We start from the raw sequence: 23,158 nt of genomic DNA on the forward strand, positions 1-23,158 counted from the left end.
CGGACGCAACTTGTCCGAGACTAGGCCGGACTGGGACTAGCGACCACAAAACCCCGCCACAACCAGTGCCTTTTTTTCGCAGTCCATTTGTCGATTTCTTTTCGCCTGTGTCCCCCTCTTCGTCCTTCTTCGCTTTTTTCTCTTCCTTTCCCTCTAATCTCCTCCTCAATTCCACCGTCCTTCACACCTCTCCTTTTCACCTTTTCCCTCAGTTACCCTAATATCCATCACCATGGCTGACGAGGTAGGTGCTAACTCTCCTTCTGCGAACTCCCCGGTCTCCTCAGTTGCGGCCTATCTTTGTCCTGCTTGCTCGGTTGGGTTGGGTGTCTTCGGGGCCTCGCATCTCGATCGCTGCCCCCCACCCAAACCCCCCTCGTTCCTGCAGACAATGCATATCCTGCTACGCTCTCCGACCATCCCCTATTATCTTGATTGGATTGGTTAGCTAATGTTCATGTTCAATAGCACGAGACCTTCGAGTCCGCCGATGCCGGCGCCTCGGCCACCTACCCCATGCAGTGCTCTGCCCTGCGCAAGAACGGTCACGTTGTCATCAAGGGCCGCCCTTGCAAGATCGTTGATATGTCCACCTCCAAGACTGGCAAGCACGGTCACGCCAAGGTCCACATCGTTGCCATCGATATCTTCACTGGCAAGAAGCTTGAGGATCTGTCTCCCTCCACCCACAACATGGACGTCCCCAACGTCTACCGCAAGGAATACCAGCTCGTGAGTGGTTGAAACATGTACGGCTTTGGTGGTCTTAACTTGCTAACACGACATAGCTTGACGTTACTGACGACGACTTCCTTTCCCTGATGGACGAGAACGGAAACACCAAGGACGACGTCAAGGTCCCCGAGGGTGAGACTGGCGAGCGTATCCGCCGCATGTTCCACGAGGAGGAGAAGGACTGCAGTGAGTAACACCCAGTTTATCCTGGATGAATAGCTGTGGGCAGGGTCACTAACGGAAGTTTTAGACGTCACCATCCTGTCCTCCATGGGCGAGCAGGTCTGCATGGATGTCAAGGAGGCCCCCAAGGGCAACTAAGTTATTGTGTCTATGGACCCTTGACTGCTCTGTCATCCATGGTGTATTTGAAGAGCCTCGCTCGGCTTTGCCCTTGGTCAGATGGATGATACGGCCTTTTGGGCAGATGCGGCGTCACGTACTATTATATCCGTCTGTTTAGCCTTGGGTATATGCTGAGCTGGCCATGATGGTCACGTTAATCTGGCAGTATAAAGCCTGCCTTGTCAGAGAAACAGTTCTTGAGTTCAGCACTTTCACGATAGTTTGACGAATAAAAAATTAACTACCTTTCTCCCAACCTAATATGGTTTCAAAGTGTCATTTGTAGACAAGATGAGCAACCTACTAGTGTAGATACAAAAATGTGAGACGGGGGTGCATAAAACCTACGGAAACGGTGCAGAAGCATCCTTATCGCATTAATTGAAAGCTACGCAGTGGCCGATAAGGTAGTGTCAGGCGCATATTACTTTTTTGGGGGTTCTGCATCAATGGTAGAAAAATCTGACTGGTAACAATTTCTGGTAGCTTGCGCTGACCCGCTCCGGAAGACCCAGGCCTTCTGTTCCTCCACATCCTCTTAACAAGGAAGAATGAAGAGCGCTGCCCTGGATGGAGTACATCACCCGAGGGGTTTGCGGGCAGGAAGGGTGCCGTGAACGACGGTATTATCTAGATAATGGCCTCTGGTTCTGCAGACGGGGTCATCAACAAGAGGTCTGACCTTCCCCTCTCCCCGCTCCTCAGTCGATGCACGCGACCGAACAGCCCTCTCATCTAACGTTTACTGCGCAGGGACGACAAGTCGAAGAGGATCCCGAAGACTTTAACACGCAAGGCCGGACAAGTCGCGTTAAGAAGGCTGCAGCGGAGAAGTCTCAAAAGAGTAAGAGAGCTTCCATCCTACCACCACTACCGCCACCACCATCATCATCATCATCATCATCATCATCATCATCATCATCATGGTTTTGGGGGGGGGGAGGCGCTCTTCACATCGGCTAATATCGAATAGCATATCGGGGACGCCAGGCGTTTCGTCTATTCTTGCAAGTCTACCAATTGATCCTTTGGAAGCAATGTCATGCGCTAGTCCAGCGCCGCGGCTTTCCGTCGCAGTTTGAGGTATGTATGCCTAACTCACCCTTGGGGAACCATTAATGAACCAGCGAACTAATTCACGCATAGCCTGTCGTTCGCGATCTTTGGGCGCTCCGATTGGAGACATACGCCGACAAGATTAATGATCCTTCAGAGCAGGATGAGGAGCCCGAGTTCTTCAGCTCGCAAGTAGCCTCCGGTCTTGATGGCGCCGATGACATCAGGTTCAGTGGAAGGCAGGCTACATGGCCTCGCCTCATTGATAGTATTGCTCTGTGTTATCTAGGCGCTCTGTTAATGAGGCTACCTGTGGGTGTTGGGGATCTCCACCGGTGAGTATCTAAGTATGAACCACTAGAAAAGTTACCGGGCTAAGTGAATATTCAGTATGGTCATGCGTGGTGATGTCCCTTTCATCAGGATTGTGAAGGATATCCCTCGGGAAATGAGGGATAAATTACCGCAAGAGTTCATTGCAGTACTTGAGACCACGGTGAGTGCCTATGATATGTCAGGACTATGTCGTTGTGTCTGACTATAAGATAGAGGCTATTCCAAGCTGAGCACCTTCATGGGGCTGTTTCGGACCTTTTGCTGCTTTATCATAGCAAATTTAGCATGCAGTTTCCATCTTTGAATTGGCCATTCTTTTTATATAGATATGTTAAGAGACTTGCGCTTCCTAGTATGCGTCGCCTCGCCGCTAATCCTTCCCATTCGCTAACCTACTTCCAGTCGATATCTACCCAGCCGTGAAGAAGTTGCAACATCTTCTGGGGTTCAACTTCGAGTTCCCCACACGCGTATCTGGAAAGAGAAGGCTACTTCAACTGCCGGAGCTGCAATTGGTCGCCCTGATTGTCATCTCCACCAAACTTCTGTTCCCGTTTGATGATATTGAACGACATCCCACGTCTTCAAAAGATCCCGCAATACAAGTGATCGACTGGAACCTTTGGTCACAAATACAGAGGCATTTTGACAATCGAGAGACGCCTGCGGGGCAGCTCGGCAAGGGAAAGGAGATATTGGTGAATGAGAGAGACGTCTTCAGCATGACGCCATCCCAACTGGACGAGTATATGGATTGGTACGAAAATAGTTGGCTTGACCAGACTAAAGGTGAGACATATGCCACATTTTTCTTTCTTTTTCCAGGGCTTAACTGTATTCTAGTATCGAATCCCCTAGCAGATCTCTTTCCGACTGGTCCAAATGTTGGGGAAAGCCAACCCACTGCTCCTACGCCAGAACCGACAGAGGAGGAAGCACTGGACGAATTGATCAAGGCTTCCACCAACCAGTTGCAAACAAGACAGATCATTCCAGAAAATGACCTGGACACTCCCCGGCCGGGGTCTTCCTACACGAGTTATCGAACCGAATCTGATCTTCCAGATACCGCGAGGCCCTTCTACGAGACAGCTGCCAAGGTAGCTGGTGTCTCCCTCTCTACATTAATCACAGCTGTGTTACAAGCAGAGAATAAGATCAATGGATGGCTTGAAGAGCAGCGGCGATTGGAGTACTTTGGAGACTCGATGGACATAGAGTTCACTCGGGACTCCAGTGCGGATCCAGATAATGACGAAGAGGGCATGTCGGAGCTGGAGGATGATAGTGATTGAAGTTGAGCTTGGCGATCATAGGTACTGGGGAGCTGAGCCAGTTGGGTCCCGACCCTGAGCTATATATTATATATCAAAAATAGAAACATTCTAGATTGTTAGTCGATTATGATAATATCAGTTTATTTGCATATCAAAATTTCAAAAGGAAGCATTGATCAGTATCATAGAACTATAGCGTCATGTTGAGCATCATCGGATCACACTACAAGACGGAACGCGGACCACGGACCACGAACAGCCGCCAACGTAGACATGGTCCTGAATGAATGATGTAAAAGTACTAGTAGTCGACGGTTAGTCTACGGGCTATGGAGACTGCGGAGAGGCCCCGAACACGGCCGGACTGCCCTAAACCCTGATCACGTGCGGTCCGTTCCACCTTTGCTAAGCGAGAAATCGTGAAATTGACATCGCCTCATCCGACCGACCTTGTCAGCCGATCGTCAGCCAGCAACAACGAAAACCGCAGCCAGTACGTATACCTTTTTCGTTCGTGAATGCGAAATGGGTGTTTCCTGAAGTCGCAAGCTAACATGTCGTTTTTTCCGCGTCTCTGCAGTGCAGATGTAGGTCCTTTTCCAAAGTTCCCTGGCAACCACCCGTCGAATTTACGGTCGAATATCCCGAGAGAGATGGCACGAATATATCATCGAGAGTGAAGAAGCAAAGAGACACTGACCAAGGCTTTTTTCCCGATTTAATAGTTTCGTCAAGACCCTCACGGGTAAGACCATTACCCTCGATGTCGAGTCGAGCGACACCATCGACAACGTCAAGACCAAGATCCAGGACAAGGAGGGTATCCCCCCGGATCAGCAGCGTCTTATCTTCGCTGGTAAGCAGCTTGAGGATGGCCGCACCCTGAGCGACTACAACATCCAGAAGGTATGAATTGAACGGTTCCGCGAAATCTCTATACGTCGATCTCGGATAGTCGGATACGAACATGATGCGATTCGAGTCTGTTGGGGCGCCACAATACACCACTAGGTTTCTCTTGAAGGGGGATGGGATCAATCGACACGGTCGCAATCATGGACGTTTCACGACTATCGGAATTCAACGCGACGCAACTATCATCGGAATATGGTTTGACTGACGGGTTATCTTTCTCGATTATAGGAGTCCACCCTTCACCTGGTCCTCCGTCTGCGTGGTGGTATCATCGAGCCCTCCCTTAAGGCTCTCGCCTCCAAGTACAACTGCGAGAAGTCCATCTGCCGCAAGTGCTACGTACGTCCATCCCTTCATTATACTTGTTCTCTCCAACGACTCGATCCCGCCTACCGAGAACCGTTATCACCCTCCTCACTAACACTGATGATCCCGATTAGGCCCGCCTTCCCCCCCGTGCCACCAACTGCCGCAAGAAGAAGTGTGGTCACACCAACCAGCTCCGCCCCAAGAAGAAGCTCAAATAGACGATTATCTTATTACGGTTTTTCTGCGTTGCTGGGGAAAAGAGCTGCTGGGGTTACGATACGATTGCAACGTGGGAGATTTTCTACATGGCGTTGGAATGATGAATCATTACTTATAGCCGAAGTCAAATGTCTATAGTTGACTCCTCGGGAAGAAGTTGCAATCAAAGCACAACCTGTAAAATTCAAAAAATCTCCTCGTCGCCATTCTTTAGTAGATACACAATACACACATGCAGCACAGCACGGCTTGGAGAAACAGGAAAACAACGTTCAAACAAAATGGTGGGGAACGATATCAGAAATAACACAACTCTTGAGAACATAAAACCCAGCAAGTCGAGACATGAAACATGACGTGACATAATGCTGCCGGAGCAAATGTCATTCATGGTCCCCCTGTGGGGGAAAGACAGCAACTGAACAGTATAACATCCGGAGGGAATGACACCGATACTAACACCGACATTTCACCTTTTTTACCACCCACCAAACATCCGTCGCTTGTCGTCGTCGTGGTCATCGTCGTCATCGTGGTCCTTGTTCTTCTTCGAAACGGGGCTTCCATGTCTGCATAGATCATCACGTTAGTCGCAACCCCTCATAGTAATAAAACTCACCAGAGCAGGGGGAAGGGAACCACTTACGCAAAGAACAAGATCTTAATCGCCAATGCAAACCCAGCATGCAGCACAATAACCAGAATCAGCAGGATCTTACTAGCCTTCGCATCCGTAGCACTAAGAACCGGGTACAGATTGCGCAAGAGGAAGAAGACAGTCCAGCCGAAGCCAACACCCACCAGAGCCCAATTCAACGCCGTCAAAGGACTCCAGCTAACCAGGGCGACAGCAATCCAAACCAGGTTCGAGTATCCGTAGAGCGCCCACGACTCAACCAAGTCCGCGCTGGAGCTACCGAACCACTTCAGCGCACCCCACAGCGCAATGGGGATGATGCCCGTGTATCCGTAAACCAAGCCCGCGGCGCCGGATAGCAAAGTGAAGTCGTATTCGAAGTGCTCGTCATCATTGTTGGAAAGCCATTGTGAGATGGTACCGGTCAGGAAGAGGATGACGACGACGGTGGTTGCGATCCAGAAGGGGCCGTAGAGGTCTGGGTTGCCTTCTAGGACATCAAGGAAGTTGCTGCGCGGGTAGAGAGCTGCGACACAGCGACGGAGGACTTCATTCGTGTCGACGTCAAAGAATTGCGCGTAGTAGTGGATCGACCACCAGCTGAGCTTAGAGGGGGTGCCGCCGGGGGAACGGTCACGGCCGCGCGATGAACCTCCGCCGAGGAAAGGTGCGGAGTCCTGTTGAGCTTTGGCGTTGCGTTGGTCGTTTTCGAAGTCTGGAAAGGGAACAGTAAGTAGGTGTGCATTGGGATGAGGTGGTGATTTCTCAGGCCAGCTAGCTTACTGGAACGGTGGAATTCGAGGTCTTCTTGCAGGTCGGTATGGCCGAGATCGCCCTGGGATTTACTGTCAGCTTGCTGTGGTTGCAGATGGGGAAGACTGTTGATGAAATCTTACCTCGGCGTCAACGTCCACTACCACATCGTAGCCCTGGTTTGCCATCTTGAACAGCTCACGTTCGTTTTCAAGGGTAGTTGTTGAGCGCTCGGTTCCTGGGAGATGCGGGAATGCAAGAGTACACCTCAGCGGCTGCCGGGACAGCCACACACTAGCCACCAGGTGGAGACTGCCCATCTATTCAACACGGGCTGACGCGGGCTGCGTTTCGCATTTTGTGCGTCCGCCTCAATGCTGTCTATCTAGTTATCATATTTTGTGCCCTGAAACTGTTCTTCATTTCCGTAAAACTAATCTCTTTTCCTTTCCCATCACATTTCTCTTCGTGTTCAATATTATTACATATAATCTTAAGCATCGTTTTGGGACCAGTGCCTTTTTCTCTTCCCCCAGTGGTGACATCAGAATATTAGAGATAACCTCGAGCTTGCAGAGCCCCATGGAATCTACTGATATACGACCATATCGTATTGTCAAATCCCCTCTTCTTGATCCAGAATGACATAGCACCAATGAATATCGTCACAGCCACGGAACCGATTGTCCGTCTGTGATTCCACAAGAATGCAACGGTCTTCTCCTTCCGTTCCTCGTAACGTAGATGCCGGACTTGTTTCGCAAAGAGACCGACTGTTTCATCAGGTGATTGGATTCTGACAAGGTCTCGTGAAGACTTGAGTACACTGCACTCTGGAATGCGTTTCCAGGCCCCAAATGGTAGACTTTCCGGTGGATGAGCTTCGAAAAGCTGCATCGCGCGCGATATCAGACCCTCTAGATCCAAGGGGTTCGGAAGCTTGGACAGGGTAAAATGCAGCATATCGGTTTCGTCGACTGAAAATTCAAGTAATTCTTTCTTGCGAGAGAGGATGATGGCTGCAAAGAGGTATATGGAGACTACCGGTTCCTGGGCTAACAGGAAGTCGAAAAGGCGTGCAATGTCGCTATATTCTTGGATGTCGTGCGAGTACATTGTCAGAGTTGCGGCGAGTGCAAAGAATGGTTTAATTTCGGCGAGATGACGTCGTAATGCAGGGTCAGCCTTCTCAATGATCGCAGGGATCAGCTCTAGATGTTTCAGTGCTGGTGAGAGGGACGGCAACATGTAATCTCTTATCCGGAGAAGAGAAATTTGTGCAACAGCAGCAGCACTATTTTGACCACCCAGCACTAGTAGCAGGACTTGGACAATGTCATGGTAGCCCTGAAAGTAGCAGAGCATGGGAAAGCACCGCAGGACTTGTTTGATCAACTTGGAGAGCTCATCCTTCTTGATAGAGAGCTCCTGGTCAGAGCCTAGTCAAGTTAGACACCACCAAGCGTCAAATCAAAGGGTGACTTACATTCAGGATAGTAGACGAAGGATCTATTCACATCAAGCTGAACCTGTTCTTCGTCACTATGTGCGGGCAGGTCTTCCCATCCCGTGAAATCAAAATTGGGACCACGTCGGTCACATTGGAGAAGAATTGGCCCTGGATAGAATGTCAGAAATTGCATGTGGACATTATAAGGTAGCTCTCACAGGCTGTTCGCCGGACATCATCGTTGAGGAAGCCACCTTCTGAGGTAGCGTGTGAGACTAATGCATCAAAATCGCGCAAATCGCATGCTTGGAGTATGGCGGTTTCTTTTTCGGCTATGCGTTTTTCGAGCTCAGCATTCTTGACTTTTTCTAACTCTAGGGCCTCGGCTTCGGCAGCGGTCTCCTGCTCTGTTTCCAGACTTGTCTCTGTGGTGTGGTCTGGCTCATTCTCAGACGGCTGGTCCATTGTTGAGGCGGGCAGTGTATTCCAAAACACTGGTTTGTGGAACTTTGAGCAGTATGAACCCCGAATCTGGTGTCCAATGGAACAATTTGGCGATATGAATTTATTTTGGATCCCGATGTATAGCGTTAACAATGGGTGCTCTATACTTGGATGCAACGGATGAACGGGCCTCTGGCCAGGTCAGAGCTTGCTTTAGGGAAATCAACACCCAGTCTTGGGTTCTGGTCCAGCCCTAGCTCCTCTAGATACACCGACAGGTCCTCAATCTAGGCAGCGAAATATCTATGGGATAGCAAAGGCGATATGCAAAGCCGGAGGTGACTGCGGCCATGGCCAAACCCAAAACGGACGCGTGGCCGCCTCAGGCCATACATCGGGTCTGTGTCCCGTGATCTGTGATTTGCTTGGTTTGATCTGTATCGCCGACCGCCCGAACGAGCAGGCGAGGCTTCGATGATCGATCCACTGCCCCTCCAAGATTCTCACCAGACTGGCTGAGATCTTTGCGAGTCCCGGAGTCACTGTCGATATACTTCAAATCAACGGGATCTGTCGTGTACAAAGTTAATTCTGCTGGTTTGCAAAGATAGCTGCAGACAATGCTGCAAACTCATAGTGGGCCGATGGCATCATACTAAAACCAAACATATTCAATTGACCTTCCCGCGAACCGCTTGGGTTCCACTGCTGGCCATCGTGTTTAATTCGACATAATACTTCTTATCCCCGCTGTGTGTGTCCCATGAACGTATTCTCGTTGTCAGGCACAAGCTTTGGGACAATCATATGGTGCTTGAGAAATTCGAGAAGCCACCTCAGTACAAATCACTAGCACCATCGCGAGCGTTTGCATAAGATACCATTGGAGTGTAAGTCCCTCCCTTGTCCCGCGCAGTCTTCCATAGACTGTAGTTCGTTAATACTTCAAATAGCTTTCTGTTTTGCATAGCGGTATCTGATTATTACAGAGTGACTACTCTTTGATCTGTACTCGCATAGTGACACCGCGTTCTGTGTTCACATCGCCTTTGGTGTCTCAACGCTTTCTTGACATGAAATTGCCTTCTCATATCGTCTCAAGCATGAAAGTTCATGAACCATAATTTTGAGAGACCTTATTCCATTTTTCTTGAATTCCCACAGAATAAGGACTCAAAATTATACTCCTGAAGCAGCTGCGGACACCGTTGGTCCGCTATCCTACCCTCTCGTTTCTTTTTTCTTTTTTTTTTCTTTTCCGCGTCTCTCGTTCTGTGTCCTCTCTCGTCCTTTCATTCGGTAAGGGCATATTTAATCTGATCCTTCGGGCATCGTCTTTCCCCAGAGGCAATTAGAGAAGCTACCATGTCTACATCAGGAAGTGGTGCAGGATTAGCCGCAAGTGCTTCAGCAACCGTTTCAGGTGAAGGTGGAGATTCGATGGACATCGAAACAGACAGCATACATTCTGCATCCCAGGCAAAAATTGGGCTATTATCGCATACTCTAGTATCGAGTCCTATCATCCAGTGGATTCTTCCCGCACACCTCAGAAGCAAAGACCAGAACGATGTCGTCTTCGTGGGCGAGCGGCATTTGCAAATCAAAGAAGCGGTATCTGGGGTTCATCTGGAGGAGGTAACTACCAAAAATGACTTTGACTCATGTATCATGGCAGCCAAGGTCATAAACGTCAGCACTGAATTGCCTTGGGAAGAGCAGATGAAACTCGGAGCTAGCAATTCGACGTTGCGCGCGAACTCGGACTTGCGCCAGGACCTGCCCCCACAGATATTAGTTCTAAGTCTTGCTTCGAAAGAGCTAGTATTCTTATACTTTTCGAACGCAAGTGGCCATTTCGTCTACCATCGTCGGCCGCTGCCAAACGACGTCAGTGCTTTCGAACGATTCGGCCGGAATATTGCTGTCGAACCAAGGTATGCCTTTTGATGAACCTAATCATAGATGACCATAGGCTGAGAGCTTTTACAGGTCTCGCGCGGTAGCTGTCAGTGCTTCAAGTGACTACTTCGGGATCTTTGTCCTGAAACGGCCGCCAGTCATCCAGGCACAGATGACCCAAAACAGATTAGACCCTATAGCAGAGGTATGATTCTGGGTGCTTCTGGATACTGAAATAAGGCTAACTCGTGTGATCACAGGAGCGCTTCTTCCGCGTCGAAGGCGATATCATTGCCATGGAGTTTCTGTATCCCAAGTCTGAAGACGGTGACAAAATCACTCTACTACTCTTGGTTGCTCAAGATCAGTTGACACAAGCTGTTTGTTACGAGTGGGATGCGAACGAGTCTCTACGCCAGGCTACCCCGCGGGTGACCAAGAAAGTATTGCCGCTGGAGGATAGGCTTCCCACAATGCTGATTCCCTTGACAAAGACTTCTTCATTCATGCTCGTCACGACGTCTTCAATGGCCGTGTATCAAAACAAGCTTGACCCTCAGAGACTTCCCAGCAGATATCCGCTTCCTGTCTATGAGAAAGAATCTCAGAAGTCACCTCTCTGGACCAGATGGGCAAGGCCGTTGCGCAATTGGTTGTACAATCAGAAGCACGATGACATCTACCTCTGCCGCGAGGACGGTGAAATAACCTACTTGGGAATTGGAAGTGAAGGCGAGCTCGAAAATCAGGCACATTTAGGCCAACTGTGCTGTGACGTTGACGCAGCATTTGACATTTTGGATATTGGCTACGAAGGTGGTGACCTACTCCTTGCAGCGGGCACCACAGGTGATGGCGGGCTATTTGTCCAGAAGGCTCGTGACCATCCGCGTTGTGTTCAGAAGTTCATGAATTGGACCCCTGTCACCGATTCCGTTGTTGTGAAGAGTGAGGACACCATGCCCTCGGATATTGCAAGCGATCGGCTCTTTGTCTGCTCTGCTTCTTCATTCTCGCGAGGTGCAGTGGTTGAGCTGCGGCACGGCGTTGAAGCACAGATCGGGCTGATTGTTGCGCTGGAGGAGTTGTCTGGAACCAGAGACATATGGACCATGCCAGATGGCACGACTGGGGGCGTTTTTGTTCTAACATCTGACCCTATGTCCTCACTCCTGCTGTATTTGCCTGCTGATTTTGGAGAAGAACTTTGTGCCATCGATGAGGCAGAGTCCGGACTTGAATCTAGCACACAGACTTTGGCAGCAGGATGCACGGGATCGGGGGCTATCATACAGGTGACGGACAGCGCAGTTTGCGTTGGCGCAACCCCGGAGATGCCGGGCTATCGCTCTGAGGTTGACCCTGGTCAGACTATTGCGGTGGCTGCTGTTGATGGACCTGCCTCGCTCATCGCCGCTGTTGTTAGGACGCAAGATGAAGTACGCCTACACGTGAAGAAACTCACATCAGATGGCCAGCACCAGCTGCTGGATGTCGCTCCCCCTTCGTTTATCCAACACGAGCCGATTTGTATGACCTTGGAGAATTTGGACTCGTCTCTGTATCTGTTTGTAGGCACAAGCAGCGGAAGGATACTGGTGTATCGCATATCTGAAAGCATCTCTTTCTTGCTGGAAGCCACTGTCAACATCGGGAACGAGAACGACATATCGAGGGCCATTGACAGCGTTGCTGTCATCAGAAAGGCTGGTGAAGAATTACCGAGACTGTGCACTGTTCTATGCGGTTTGCGAAGCGGTATTCTGGTCCCATTCGGGCTATTGTTGGACAGGGAGAACACTGATTCCCCCATCGGTGAGTATTGATCTGAATCGACATTATTAACCGTATGCTGATTAGCTTGAGCAGCATTAACCCAAGTAACGCCGCAGCAGCTAGGGCATACATCGGTGAAAGTGCAGGGCAAGGGAGAGTTTGCATTATTGACCTGTGGGCAAGGGTTCTGGCAGGCATCTTGCAACGGCGGACTGGCTGAATACTCTCTCCAAAGGATTTGGGTCACCGACCAGAATAATGTGAGTATCATAAACTTATTGTTTTGCTCACAAACACTAACACCGTTCAGCCTGCATACCACCCAAAAAGCATCCATAGCTTCTCTATCTCGAGTTCCGGAGGTCAAGACGTGGATGGACTTTCTGGCACGCTTTTCTGCGTCGCCGATGGACAGCTCATGATATGTACCTTGGAGCAAGGGACGAAGACTGTTCCAAAGAGGATCGACTTGCCCGGTAGCGCTAGCAGACTCGCCTATTCACGATATCTCAAGAGCTTGATCGTGGTTTATTCCCAGACAGAATACGACACAGACGCAGACCCCATCAAGCGCTATACTCGGCCCTTTATCGAATTTGTCGACCCTGACATGCAACACTCACTCATTGATTCGCTCGAAAATCCTTTGGATGACGATCCCCGGCCGTGGAGACCTCAAGGTGCAGCAGGTGAAAAGATCAGCTGCATACTGGAGTGGACGCCCAGGAAGGGTGATGAGGAATATCATTTCATTGTCATCGGCACTTCTCGCAAGGATCAGCAAGAGCGCGGCCGAGTCATCTTCTTACAGGCATACCGCGATCCGTCGAAACCGTCGCGGATCGAATGCTCTGTGAAATATATCCACAAGTTCGAGGGTCCGGTTTTCGCAATTGCACCATACGGTGCGTTCACCTTGATGGTCTCAACCGGCCGTGAAATTGTCCCACTGGAACCAAAATTCTCGCAGACACGATGGGTCCGAGCGGCTAGATACTCCGTGCTGTCTCCGGCGGTCCTCATAACCGCCAGGGAGCCGTACCTCTATATGACCACGTCAAGGGAGTCACTTATGGTGCTCAAGGCTACCGAAGACAAGCTAACGCTCCATGCTTATGATCGTCAGAAGCACGATGGTCTGGCTCATGTTCATATTGGTGGAAAGTCGAATCTCATTCTCTGCTCCAGCAGAGGGGGGCGCGTGAGCCTTTTGACGGAGAATGGGTTGACAGAGAGCAACAAAATGCTACCCACAGCTCTGTGTGAAGCACACCTCCCCTCATCGGTGATGAGACTGAGCTCTGGCTCTGATAAGTCACCTCTCTCCCACAACTCTCAGGTGTTCTATGGTACTGCGATGAATGGCACGGTCTATCGTTTCTTGACGATTGGTGAGAAGGAGTGGCGCCTTCTACGCTTGCTACAGGACTTGTGCATCCGCGATCCTATGATCTGTCCATTTATGCCCAAGAGGAGAAGACAGCGCAACCCAATCGGGCTGATGGACCCTCAGCCATCTCAGATGCATATTGACGGTGACATTCTCAGCCGCTTGCTCATACGTGGGCCGGGCTATCTAAAGCAGATGCTCAGTAAGGAGACGCTCAGTGGCTCGGCAGCTCCGGGAATCCGTTCGGAACAGGGAGTCCCCGAGCAATTTGTAGAAGTAACTAGGCATGCACTGGGGGAATCAACCGATGCAGTTGCGAGCGTTATGAGATGGCTACAACGGATCCTCCCGGTGGATGTCTAGGGATATCTATAGTACCGGTTGTGAGTGAAGGACAATATTTGCCAACCTGCTATATATAGATCTGTACCGTGTACATAGATGCAAATATTTGAAGCATATTGAATGCAGCCACAAGGTTAATGCTATCAGGATGGTGATCGTGTGCCGGGCGTGAACAATTCAAAGACCGCCACCAACTGGCGGAGGGGCCACCGGCGGCCTCGCATAATAATCCGGCGATTGTCCCCACCAAACGCCCGGCCCAAAATTCTTATTACCCCAAAGGCAACTCGTCCTTCCCGCCTCATCGAGTCTCCAACCTTTGGATCTTATCGACCACCAGGGGGGAAAACGGTTGCTTGTTTTTCGCTCTTTCTTTTTCTTCCTATTCTTCACGATCCCTTTTGGAAGGTCTTTTCTTTTCGGGCTTATCTTTTGCCACTCTTTGCCTTCCGCAGATCGCGCGGGCCGGAAGAAAGCTGATACCTCATTGTTAGTGCGCACCATCACCAACCACCATTCATCATCATTGCCTGGCATCGTCGCTCAGCCACATAATAGCTTTTAATTCACTTGACTAACGGTTCATTTTTATCTACATAGGGTAGTTCCTTTCACATCTCCGTTTCAAAAGAAATAAAATCGAGGTCGACCGAATCATCAATCTATCAATATGGCGCCTAAGAAGAAGGGAGGCAGGAAGCAAGAGGAGGACTGGGAAGCTGAGCTCGGAGAGTCCATCCCTGCTGCCGGTGGCGAGGCCGAAGCCCCCGCGGCTGAAGAAGGTGCTCCTGCCGACGAAGAAGCTGGCATGGGCGGTGGTGGTTTGCTCGCCGCTTTGAGGAAGAACAAGAACAAGAAGGCGAAGAAGGGAAAGCCGATCAATGACTTCGTTGAGGGTGAGGATGCCGCTCAGGAGGCCAACGGTGATGCCGATTTCGCTAGCAAGCAGCCTGAGGAGGGTACCTTCGATGAAGACGATGTGTTCGCCGGAAAGGCTAAGCCTAAGAAGGCGGCTGCTGCTGCGCCTGAGCCCAAGCCCGCTGATGAGGAGGAGGGCGGCTTCCGTGTGAAGTCCAAGAAGGAGAAGGAGAGGGAGAAGAAGGAGCGTGAAAAGCAGCGTAAGAGGGAGCAGGTATGTTTCTTGCGCTTTTGTATCTCTTTCGTCATTCCCATTGAGCGTGTCAAACTGACAAGTCTATTCCGTTTTCTAGGCTGCCAAGAAGAAGACCACTGCCCCCGCTGAGAAGGCTCAGCCCGCTAAGGCTGAGCCTGAGAAGAAGGAGGAGGCCGCCCCCGCCCCCGCTGCTGCCCCTGTTCCGGAAACTGGCGGCAAGAAGAAGAAGATCCCTGCACACCTGGCTGCTATCCAGAAGCAACAGGAGGCTCTCCGCAAACAGCGTGAAGAGGAGGAGCGCCTGTTAGCCGAGGCGCAGGCCGCTGAGGAGGAGAGGCGCCGTGTGGAAGAGGAAGAGGAGAAAAAGCGGGAAGAGGCCCGCCAAAGGAAGAAGGAGAAGGAGAAGGAGAAGAAGGAGCAGCTTCGTAAGGAGGGTAAGCTGCTCACCAAAGCCCAGAGGGAAGCCAAGGAGCGCAATGAGCGGCGCATGCAGCAGATGCTTGCGGCTGGTGTTGGTAAGGTTGCTGGTCTGGAAGAGGGCCATGCTGAGAAGAAGCGCCCTGTCTACGAGAACCGGAAGAAGCGTGGACCCAAGAAGCAGGAGGATGATCTGGAAGCTGCTGCTGCCCGTGCCAAGGCCCAGCGTGAAGCTGAAGAGGAGCGCAGAAAGAAGGAGGAGGAAGAGAAGAAGGCCAAGGCCGAGGCTGAAGCTGCTGCTGCCGCCGCTGCCGCCGGCGGAGAAGAGAGCGAACTCGATGACTGGGAGAAGGCTGCCGATGCTGAGGACGTGAAGGACAGCTGGGATGCTCCTAGCGACGAGGAAGAAGAGAAGCCCGCCACGAACGGCGCAGCTAAGCCTGCCGCCAAGCAGGCTGAGGAAGAGGAGAGTGAAGAAGACTCCGATGAGTCCTCTGATGAGGACTCTGAGGACGAGGAGCAGTCCGCGGCACAGAAGGCCATTGCTCAGCGCAAGGCCGAGGCCGCCGAGCGGAGAAAGAAGCAGCACGAGGAGGCTATGGCAGCGCGCTCGAAGGACAACCTCCGTTCTCCTATCTGCTGTATTCTGGGACACGTCGATACCGGTAAGACCAAGTTGCTGGATAAGATTCGTCAGACAAACGTCCAGGAAGGTGAAGCTGGTGGTATTACGCAGCAGATCGGTGCTACTTACTTCCCTGTGGATGCTCTGCGTCAGAAGACTGCCGTGGTGAACAAGGATGGCCAGTTTGAGTTCAAGATCCCTGGTCTGCTCATCATTGATACCCCTGGTCACGAGTCTTTCTCCAACCTGCGTTCGAGAGGTTCCTCCCTTTGTAACATTGCCATTTTGGTCGTCGATATCATGCACGGTCTCGAACCTCAGACTCTCGAGTCCATGAGGCTGCTCCGCGATCGCCGCACTCCTTTCATCGTCGCCCTGAACAAGATTGATCGTCTGTACGGCTGGAAGAAGATCGATAACAACGGTTTCCAGGAGAGTTTGGCTCTGCAGAACAAGGGCGTTCAGAACGAGTTCCGCACCCGTTTGGAGCGCACTAAGGTCTTGTTCGCCGAACAGGGTTTCAACTCGGAGCTGTTCTACGAGAACAAGTCCATGGCCCGCAACGTGTCTCTCGTGCCCACCTCCGCCCACACCGGTGAAGGTATCCCTGACATGCTCAAGCTGTTGACCACCTTGACCCAAGAGCGTATGACCAACTCCCTGATGTACCTGTCCGAGGTTGAGTGTACTGTTCTTGAAGTGAAGGTCATTGAGGGTCTCGGTACTACCATCGACGTTGTCCTGTCGAACGGTATCCTCCGCGAGGGTGATCGAATCGTATTGTGCGGTCTAAACGGTCCTATATCTACGAATATTCGAGCGTTGCTGACGCCGGCTCCTCTCAAGGAGCTGCGTCTCAAGTCGCAGTACGTGCACAACAAGGAGGTCAAGGCTGCCCTTGGTGTTAAGATTGCCGCCAACGACCTTGAACAGGCCATTGCCGGTTCTCGTTTGATGGTTGTCGGACCGGATGATGATGAGGAGGACATTGAGGAAGAGGTCATGTCCGATCTGGAGAACCTGCTTAGCAAGGTCTCCAGGGACCAGCGCGGTGTCAGCGTGCAGGCCTCCACTCTTGGATCTCTGGAAGCTCTGCTCGAGTTCCTTCGTGTCTCCAAGATTCCCGTCGCCAACATCTCTATCGGTCCTGTGTACAAGCGTGATGTCATGATGGCCGGTACCATGTTGGAGAAGGCCAAGGAGTACGCCGTTATGCTGTGTTTCGACGTCAAGGTGGACAAGGAAGCAGCTGCCTATGCTGATGAGGTCGGTGTCAAGATCTTTACTGCCGACATCATCTACCACCTGTTCGATGACTTCACCAAGCACATGGCTGAGTTGACGGAGCGCCGCAAGGAAGAGAGCAAGATGCTTGCTGTCTTCCCTTGCGTGCTCAAGACCGTGGCTGTGTTCAACAAGAAGGACCCTATCGTCATTGGTGTTGATGTCGCGGAAGGAAGTCTGCGTCTGCACACTCCTGTTGCGGCAGTCAAGGCCAACCCGGAGACTGGCGCTAAGGAAATCATCGATCTTGGCAGAGTGTAAGTTTTCTGTCCCTTTTTATCCCGGCTTACATTCTCTAACCATACATATAGTGTCTCGATCGAACGTGATCACAAGCCCATCCAAGTCTGCAAGAGGGGTCAACCCTCCGTGGCCGTCAAGATCGAGGGAACCAACCAGCCCATGTACGGTCGTCAGCTTGAAGACAAGGACACTCTGTACTCGCACATCTCTCGTGCCAGTATCGACACCCTCAAGGAGTTCTACCGCTCCGATGTCTCGATGGAGGAGTGGGGTCTCGTCAAGAAGCTCAAGCCTGTCTTTGACATCCCATGATCGCCTCACCCGTTTCCTCTGTCGCCCGGATGCCGAACCCAGCCCTATGGACGCGGTCAGTTCGGATGACGGATTGATCACCGGCCCTGGGCAGTCACTTGGGTACAGCGTGTCGGGCTTCAGCATGCCATTATTGTGGTATTGTATAGCGATTTTGAGTTCTATTGCCGCGATGATGAGACATGTGACAGCTTCATGCAAGGCGAGTGGAAAGAAACGATGGTTGCATTCTCTGGATTTCATTGGGGGAAAAAAAGCAAAAGAGCATTGCATGAGAAATGACTACGACTTTCAAATCAAAAGCAAAATGCCTGTACATGACATGAAAGAGGGGGTGGAGAGAAAGGGAAAGAGAAGAGGTGGTTGGAAAAGTAAAGCGTGGTCGATACCTAGGTTTTTGTTTTTCTGTTAATGATGATCATGGATCTCTAGTTGAATTGATTGTTTGTTCGAATTGTTGCAGAACACAAAGTAAATACACCACAACAGTATAGTAGTTCATCCAACGTCACATGATGATACACATAGTATATACAACCACACATCACACTCCCCAATCACCTACTAAATACCATCAAATTTTAATCAATTGATTGATTGATCGATCAATTATCACCCCCCTCCCATCTCTCCACCCTCCCCCCCTTCTTCGCCCAATCCAACCAACTCCCATCATAAACTCCAATCCTCCCCGCCTCATACCCGGCCTGCTCCGCCAACTGCGCCGCCGCGCGCGCCCTCACCCCAGCCTTACAGTAAAACACCATCTCCGCATCCGCTTCCTCCCCCTTGACACCAGGCTTGGGGAACCCAAACCTCGTCTCGAATTCCTCCGGTGTCAGGAAGAGTGCGTCCGGCTGGGACGCTAGCGGCACGCTCACGGCTGAGGGGATGATACCCGTGGAGGATAGCTCGGCGGGCTCGCGGACGTCAATGAGGATGATGGGTTTGTGGGTTGGTGTGTTGGTGGTGGTGCTGGGGAGGGAGGCGGTTATCTGTTTTACTTCTGGTTAGTTGGTTGGTGAGAGGGAGGGAGGATGAGGGGGACGTACGTCTTCAAAGCCCCATTGGCGAAAGGTAGGGGGGTCGTTGTTCTTGGTGCTTTGATGGCGGATGGAGGGGGTGGAGATGGAGATCAGATGGTGGTGAGGGCGGGTGAGGATGGAGTTGCTGCTGCTGGCTCTTTTGGAGATGGAGGAGGATCTTGTTGTGAAGGTCCGGGTGGAGTGGATGGTGGTGCCGGCTCGGAGGGAACGGGTGAAGAGGATGGATGATGGGCTGGTAGTGGAGGTGAGGAGGGACGTGGGTGCCCGGCGGAGTGGGAGGAGAGATGCCATTGTGGATTATGTGCTCTGGGGTGAAGCTGAGGTTGTTGGTGTTGCGATTGGAGATAGTTGGAGGAGTTCTGGAGAAGTTAGTATGTGGTCTGAAACTGGTTGGACTCGACTCTACTGTATGATTTGTGTAGAGGATTGTGATAGAGAGGTACTTACCCCAGAGAAGAAGACTTGCTACGTCTGGGTTAGAGACAAGAGGCAAGTGGATGCAACTTATCGAGCTGATAATGCTCAACTGCAGTGACAGCCGATATCCGACGGATGAAGTCCGGTTTCGGGTGATGTCAGTCACGGCGCTGACCGCCTTCCGTGATGGGCGCTACTGTGCAGATGCATCTAAAAATCTAGATCTATATTGCTCTTCATGGTCTATACTACATTTTGATCGGATTACATTTGGACAAAGGATTGAACAGGCTATTGTGTGTAAATCGATGGTTCTTTGGGCAAGACAAGCACACAAGAATCTCAGCAAAGATGTTGATCCATAGAAGTCACCACCGCCATCATGCTCTCCTTTAATCAACACCGATCAGGTTGCAGCTTATAGCATTGTCCACATTCACATTCCCAACAAGCTATCTGCAGGTCAATCTGTTCTAAATCTGACCTCAGCCAACTTTTATGTAGCTTACTACCAGACTACGGAGTACACCACAAGGCGTGCCCGCAGCCTTCTTCTCCTTGGCCATTTTATTCTCCTTGCGCCGAAGCGCACGAGCTTTGCCAGCCTAGAGGGTGTTGGGGACCACTAGGGTGACAGGAAAGTTGCTCTCTGAACAACGATGGACTGGCAGTTTGTGATATGGGGTATGTCGTTGTAGTTAGGTTAGAGGACGTACTTGGTAGGAGGGTGACATGGTGGTATTGGTGGTAGTAGTGCTGGTAGAAATAGTTGTGGCACTGCTCGCCATCCCCTGTCAGCATGCACAACCTATACAAAGGGTTGCAATGACTACTTCGTACATACACTCTTGTGAGATGAGTGTCAGCCGAAGAGAGGGAGGGGGAAGGGAAAGAATGATGGAGGGCAAACGAGGCAGTTATCCTTTATACTATATACCAGATCCTATATGACGTTGACGAGTTCGCCAACCTTTCGCTTTATCTGTGGACTGACTGTGCAGACAAGTATGACTCGAGCATAGATTTATTGAAACTGCCAGCCGGCAGTCCGTTTGCGGAGCATGCCCTCGTGTACATGACACCCATTGCTCATCCCGTACGGAGCAACTTGATGCTTCTGTAAGTCATCTTGGACGCAGACGTAAAAGGAAATGTACATGACCTTCCCCACAGTTTCTCTGGCCAGTTCCATCGAACCTTACCGCCAGTTAATGGCTTTATGTTGTTAACCAAGATGGACTGGACGTTGCCTTGCCGCTGACTTATATGTTGCTTGTTTCGACTGTCCTGAGAAGGGCCCTCGTGAGACAAGATGAGATCATCCAATGAAGAGGGAGTTAATGCCGACATATGCAGAGTAGCTGCAATAACGTTTCTGGAACCAGCATCTAAGCAAGTGTTGGACTAATAGCCAGTAGCTCTTCGCACGTAGGGTCATGTATTATATCATCTCTATACTCATCGAACCCGAACAAAGAACCATCACCAGACTATGGAAGCAAGAAGCGAGAAAACCATACGCGGTGCCACTATGTAGTTGACCAAAGGGCTCTACCATGGTCTGTCTGATGCTGGCTAGTCCTAGCATGGATGGTATAAGAGGGTTCGGGATGGTGATGAGTGATGGCGGCGCTCTAGGAATAGCTGTGCATTCTCATCGATAATGTCGATGCTATCTTTCTTGGGGACTATGGTTTCTGATGAGTTTCAAAGCCGAGTATTTTCGAGACGGGATTCTGGATGCGGTATGCCATGTCTGAGTCCATCGTGGCGGATGAGTAAGTTTCAATATACCTTATACTCACCTACTAGTAGCAAAGAATTAAGTGATATGTAGGTCTCGGATAGTTGCTTGACCTCTCTCGCGAAGCCTGGCCATTCCAGCACCTGATCAGGCTTAAGGGTAAACTCCGAACCTCCGGATCTTTGTTCTATGACCTTCTTCCGTTCTCAAATCCGGGAGCCTGTACCAGAGTCGTTGGCGATATGCCATTTGCAGTTCCAAGAATGACATTCTGGGAAGGCAGACGTTAAAGAGGGCTTGATGACTTCGCTTAGATAACCTTTGGCGAAGTTTGGCGTGGATTGAGGGTATATCGATGGTGTTTCTTTCCCCAAAACTATCGCCGATATAGATAAGAAACTGCCCATTTCACGAAACATTCTCGCGTCCATTGTTACTGTTGAGAGGGTTATTATGATGTTCGACTGGATTGAGAGAGTGTGTCAAAATACCTGAATGATACATATTCTTGTGAGACAGAGATCAGATTCACAGTAATGCTTCATGAGATGGAGATGCAAGGTGCACGGTTGTGTGTTATATCAAGTTGTTAAAACATCTCCAACTTTAAGATCGTGCTGTGAAGGGTCAACTGGATGACATACTAGTCACTATTCTGCTTCCATCCCAACATCATCGGGTATATTGCTCTAGTATCCAGCCAGCCAGAGCCTCCATCAATGAGGAAGACAGGAGAAGTGCGTTGCTTCAAGTGGCTCGCATCTTCAGCAATAGTCGACTGATCAGCATGATTGGCATTCTTGTCGCTGTTCTCATGGTCGCGGCTGTCACCGAGATAAGCAGTAGTCATGTTGATTGTCGACTTTGTCGACATTGTCGTCACCGTTGATGCCTTGCATCTAGCCGGCAGGCATGGACGGTTCTATCCTTTGCATCTTTTCATGGTATCCATACCATATATAAGAGCGGCATAAGTGCGCGCTTTGTATCCCATTGTGATATAAGATCCCACCATAGATAGGCTCGACAACCCGTCTGCGCTGCTCAGGTTTCGCTTGATTTCCCATTGGGATAGCCACCCGTGCCATAGAGAAAAGTATAAGGCACAGACAGAGCATCTAATACCTTTCAGTTCTCTTTCCATCACTCTCTTGCAGGGCATTGCGTATATATAAGATGTCGTCTCCGAAGCGACGGCTTCAATCCATCCTCAATGAAACGATGCCCCCATCCTCATCCCCATCGTCCACCGTCTCCTCGTCCTCCACATGCAATGCAGTGTCAACGAGCTAACGACAGTAGTAGTGTGCTTCTGCGCCGGCGAAAGTAGTAGTGACCACAACGGACGGGTGGCGGTGACGGTGTGCTAATCTGCGATTTCCATATATATTGACTTGACATCTTTGTGATCATCTAGTCCTGACTCACTAGTACCAGAGCAGCCAGACGGCAGCAATAGCATGCCGGTGCGTCTGCAATCTGTATATTGAAGGATGTAAGACCGTTGGACAGACACATCGTCGATATCATTCGGTACCGTAGATGATACGCGAAAATGCAGTGGCGTCGATCGGCAAGATGCAGCGTAGGTATATTGCCTTCTCCCTGAGGCGTGACACCTTCTATCCTCTTTATAAAGTATCATGACTGCATCTTGATTTGATGTATCATACTGGGTTGATAGTAGTTACTATTGGCAGTGCGGTTGTCGGTGGATATAGCTGAGTGAGGATATATGTGATGTGCTTCATGAAGAGATGCTGGATGATTCTTATTGGGTATAAGGTTATATAGTAATTTGATGTCCTGAATATAGAAGTGCATGTAGTAGTATGTTGCGAGTAAGGAGAGTCTTTGGGGATGGGAAGGGGACGGGCTTTATATACCATAATGGCTGTAGTTTGGTGAAGGCTTGTAGTAGTGATTGCTAGGGCTAGATGTGAATCCAGACTTGGGTTATTGAAGTAAGGGTTGGTTGGGAATAAATCTATTCAGCTAGGTCTTTCACATACGCTCAGTGATGGTACTTCATTCCCTGGCTAGCAGCTCAGATGTCACATTATTATT

At 50.5% G+C, this 23,158-nt stretch overlaps 7 protein-coding genes across 7 annotated transcripts; 4 read left to right on the forward strand and 3 right to left on the reverse strand.

Moving 5' to 3' along the window:
• The first annotated feature begins 170 nt into the window (after positions 1–170).
• On the forward strand, positions 171–1,293 carry ASPBRDRAFT_40413 (Eukaryotic translation initiation factor eIF-5A). Its single transcript, XM_067624344.1, has 4 exons — positions 171–244; positions 469–732; positions 789–921; positions 986–1,293. The coding sequence occupies exons 1-4, from the start codon at positions 233–235 to the stop codon at positions 1,054–1,056; spliced, it is 480 nt and encodes a 159-aa protein (XP_067482397.1). The 5' UTR covers positions 171–232; the 3' UTR covers positions 1,057–1,293.
• Positions 1,294–1,556: 263 nt separating this feature from the next.
• ASPBRDRAFT_40414 (TFIIB-type zinc finger domain-containing protein) lies at positions 1,557–3,873 on the forward strand. Its single transcript, XM_067624346.1, has 8 exons — positions 1,557–1,755; positions 1,834–1,924; positions 2,054–2,163; positions 2,227–2,471; positions 2,527–2,632; positions 2,686–2,824; positions 2,875–3,261; positions 3,316–3,873. Exons 1-8 carry the CDS (start codon positions 1,651–1,653, stop codon positions 3,765–3,767), a joined length of 1,635 nt encoding a protein of 544 aa, XP_067482398.1. The 5' UTR covers positions 1,557–1,650; the 3' UTR covers positions 3,768–3,873.
• A 1,797-nt stretch (positions 3,874–5,670) lies between these two features.
• Positions 5,671–6,902, reverse strand: ASPBRDRAFT_73351 (Yip1 family protein; the record flags this gene model as incomplete). Its single annotated transcript, XM_067629208.1, has 4 exons — positions 5,671–5,761; positions 5,839–6,544; positions 6,613–6,664; positions 6,726–6,902. 4 exons carry the CDS (start codon positions 6,900–6,902, stop codon positions 5,671–5,673), a joined length of 1,026 nt encoding a protein of 341 aa, XP_067482399.1.
• Positions 6,903–6,970: 68 nt separating this feature from the next.
• On the reverse strand, positions 6,971–8,809 carry ASPBRDRAFT_40417 (TBC domain-containing protein). Its single transcript, XM_067624348.1, has 3 exons — positions 8,251–8,809; positions 8,069–8,200; positions 6,971–8,021 (listed from the first exon to the last, which is right to left on the reverse strand). The coding sequence occupies exons 1-3, from the start codon at positions 8,495–8,497 to the stop codon at positions 7,135–7,137; spliced, it is 1,266 nt and encodes a 421-aa protein (XP_067482400.1). The 5' UTR covers positions 8,498–8,809; the 3' UTR covers positions 6,971–7,134.
• A 1,107-nt stretch (positions 8,810–9,916) lies between these two features.
• On the forward strand, positions 9,917–13,907 carry thtA (the record flags this gene model as incomplete). The annotated part of the gene is made up of 5 exons (XM_067617255.1): positions 9,917–10,413; positions 10,469–10,583; positions 10,639–12,193; positions 12,248–12,414; positions 12,465–13,907. 5 exons carry the CDS (start codon positions 9,917–9,919, stop codon positions 13,905–13,907), a joined length of 3,777 nt encoding a protein of 1,258 aa, XP_067482401.1.
• Positions 13,908–14,559: 652 nt separating this feature from the next.
• Positions 14,560–17,884, forward strand: ASPBRDRAFT_193814 (putative mitochondrial translation initiation factor IF-2; the record flags this gene model as incomplete). Its single annotated transcript, XM_067620676.1, has 3 exons — positions 14,560–15,021; positions 15,101–17,586; positions 17,641–17,884. The coding sequence occupies 3 exons, from the start codon at positions 14,560–14,562 to the stop codon at positions 17,882–17,884; spliced, it is 3,192 nt and encodes a 1,063-aa protein (XP_067482402.1).
• A 605-nt stretch (positions 17,885–18,489) lies between these two features.
• On the reverse strand, positions 18,490–19,221 carry ASPBRDRAFT_118406 (rhodanese-like domain-containing protein; the record flags this gene model as incomplete). The annotated part of the gene is made up of 2 exons (XM_067617169.1): positions 18,490–18,879; positions 18,937–19,221. 2 exons carry the CDS (start codon positions 19,219–19,221, stop codon positions 18,490–18,492), a joined length of 675 nt encoding a protein of 224 aa, XP_067482403.1.
• Between the last annotated feature and the right edge of the window lie 3,937 nt (positions 19,222–23,158).

This window comes from Aspergillus brasiliensis, assembly GCF_001889945.1.
Source record: "Aspergillus brasiliensis CBS 101740 unplaced genomic scaffold ASPBRscaffold_3, whole genome shotgun sequence".
Classification (NCBI taxonomy): Eukaryota; Fungi; Ascomycota; class Eurotiomycetes; order Eurotiales; family Aspergillaceae; genus Aspergillus; species Aspergillus brasiliensis.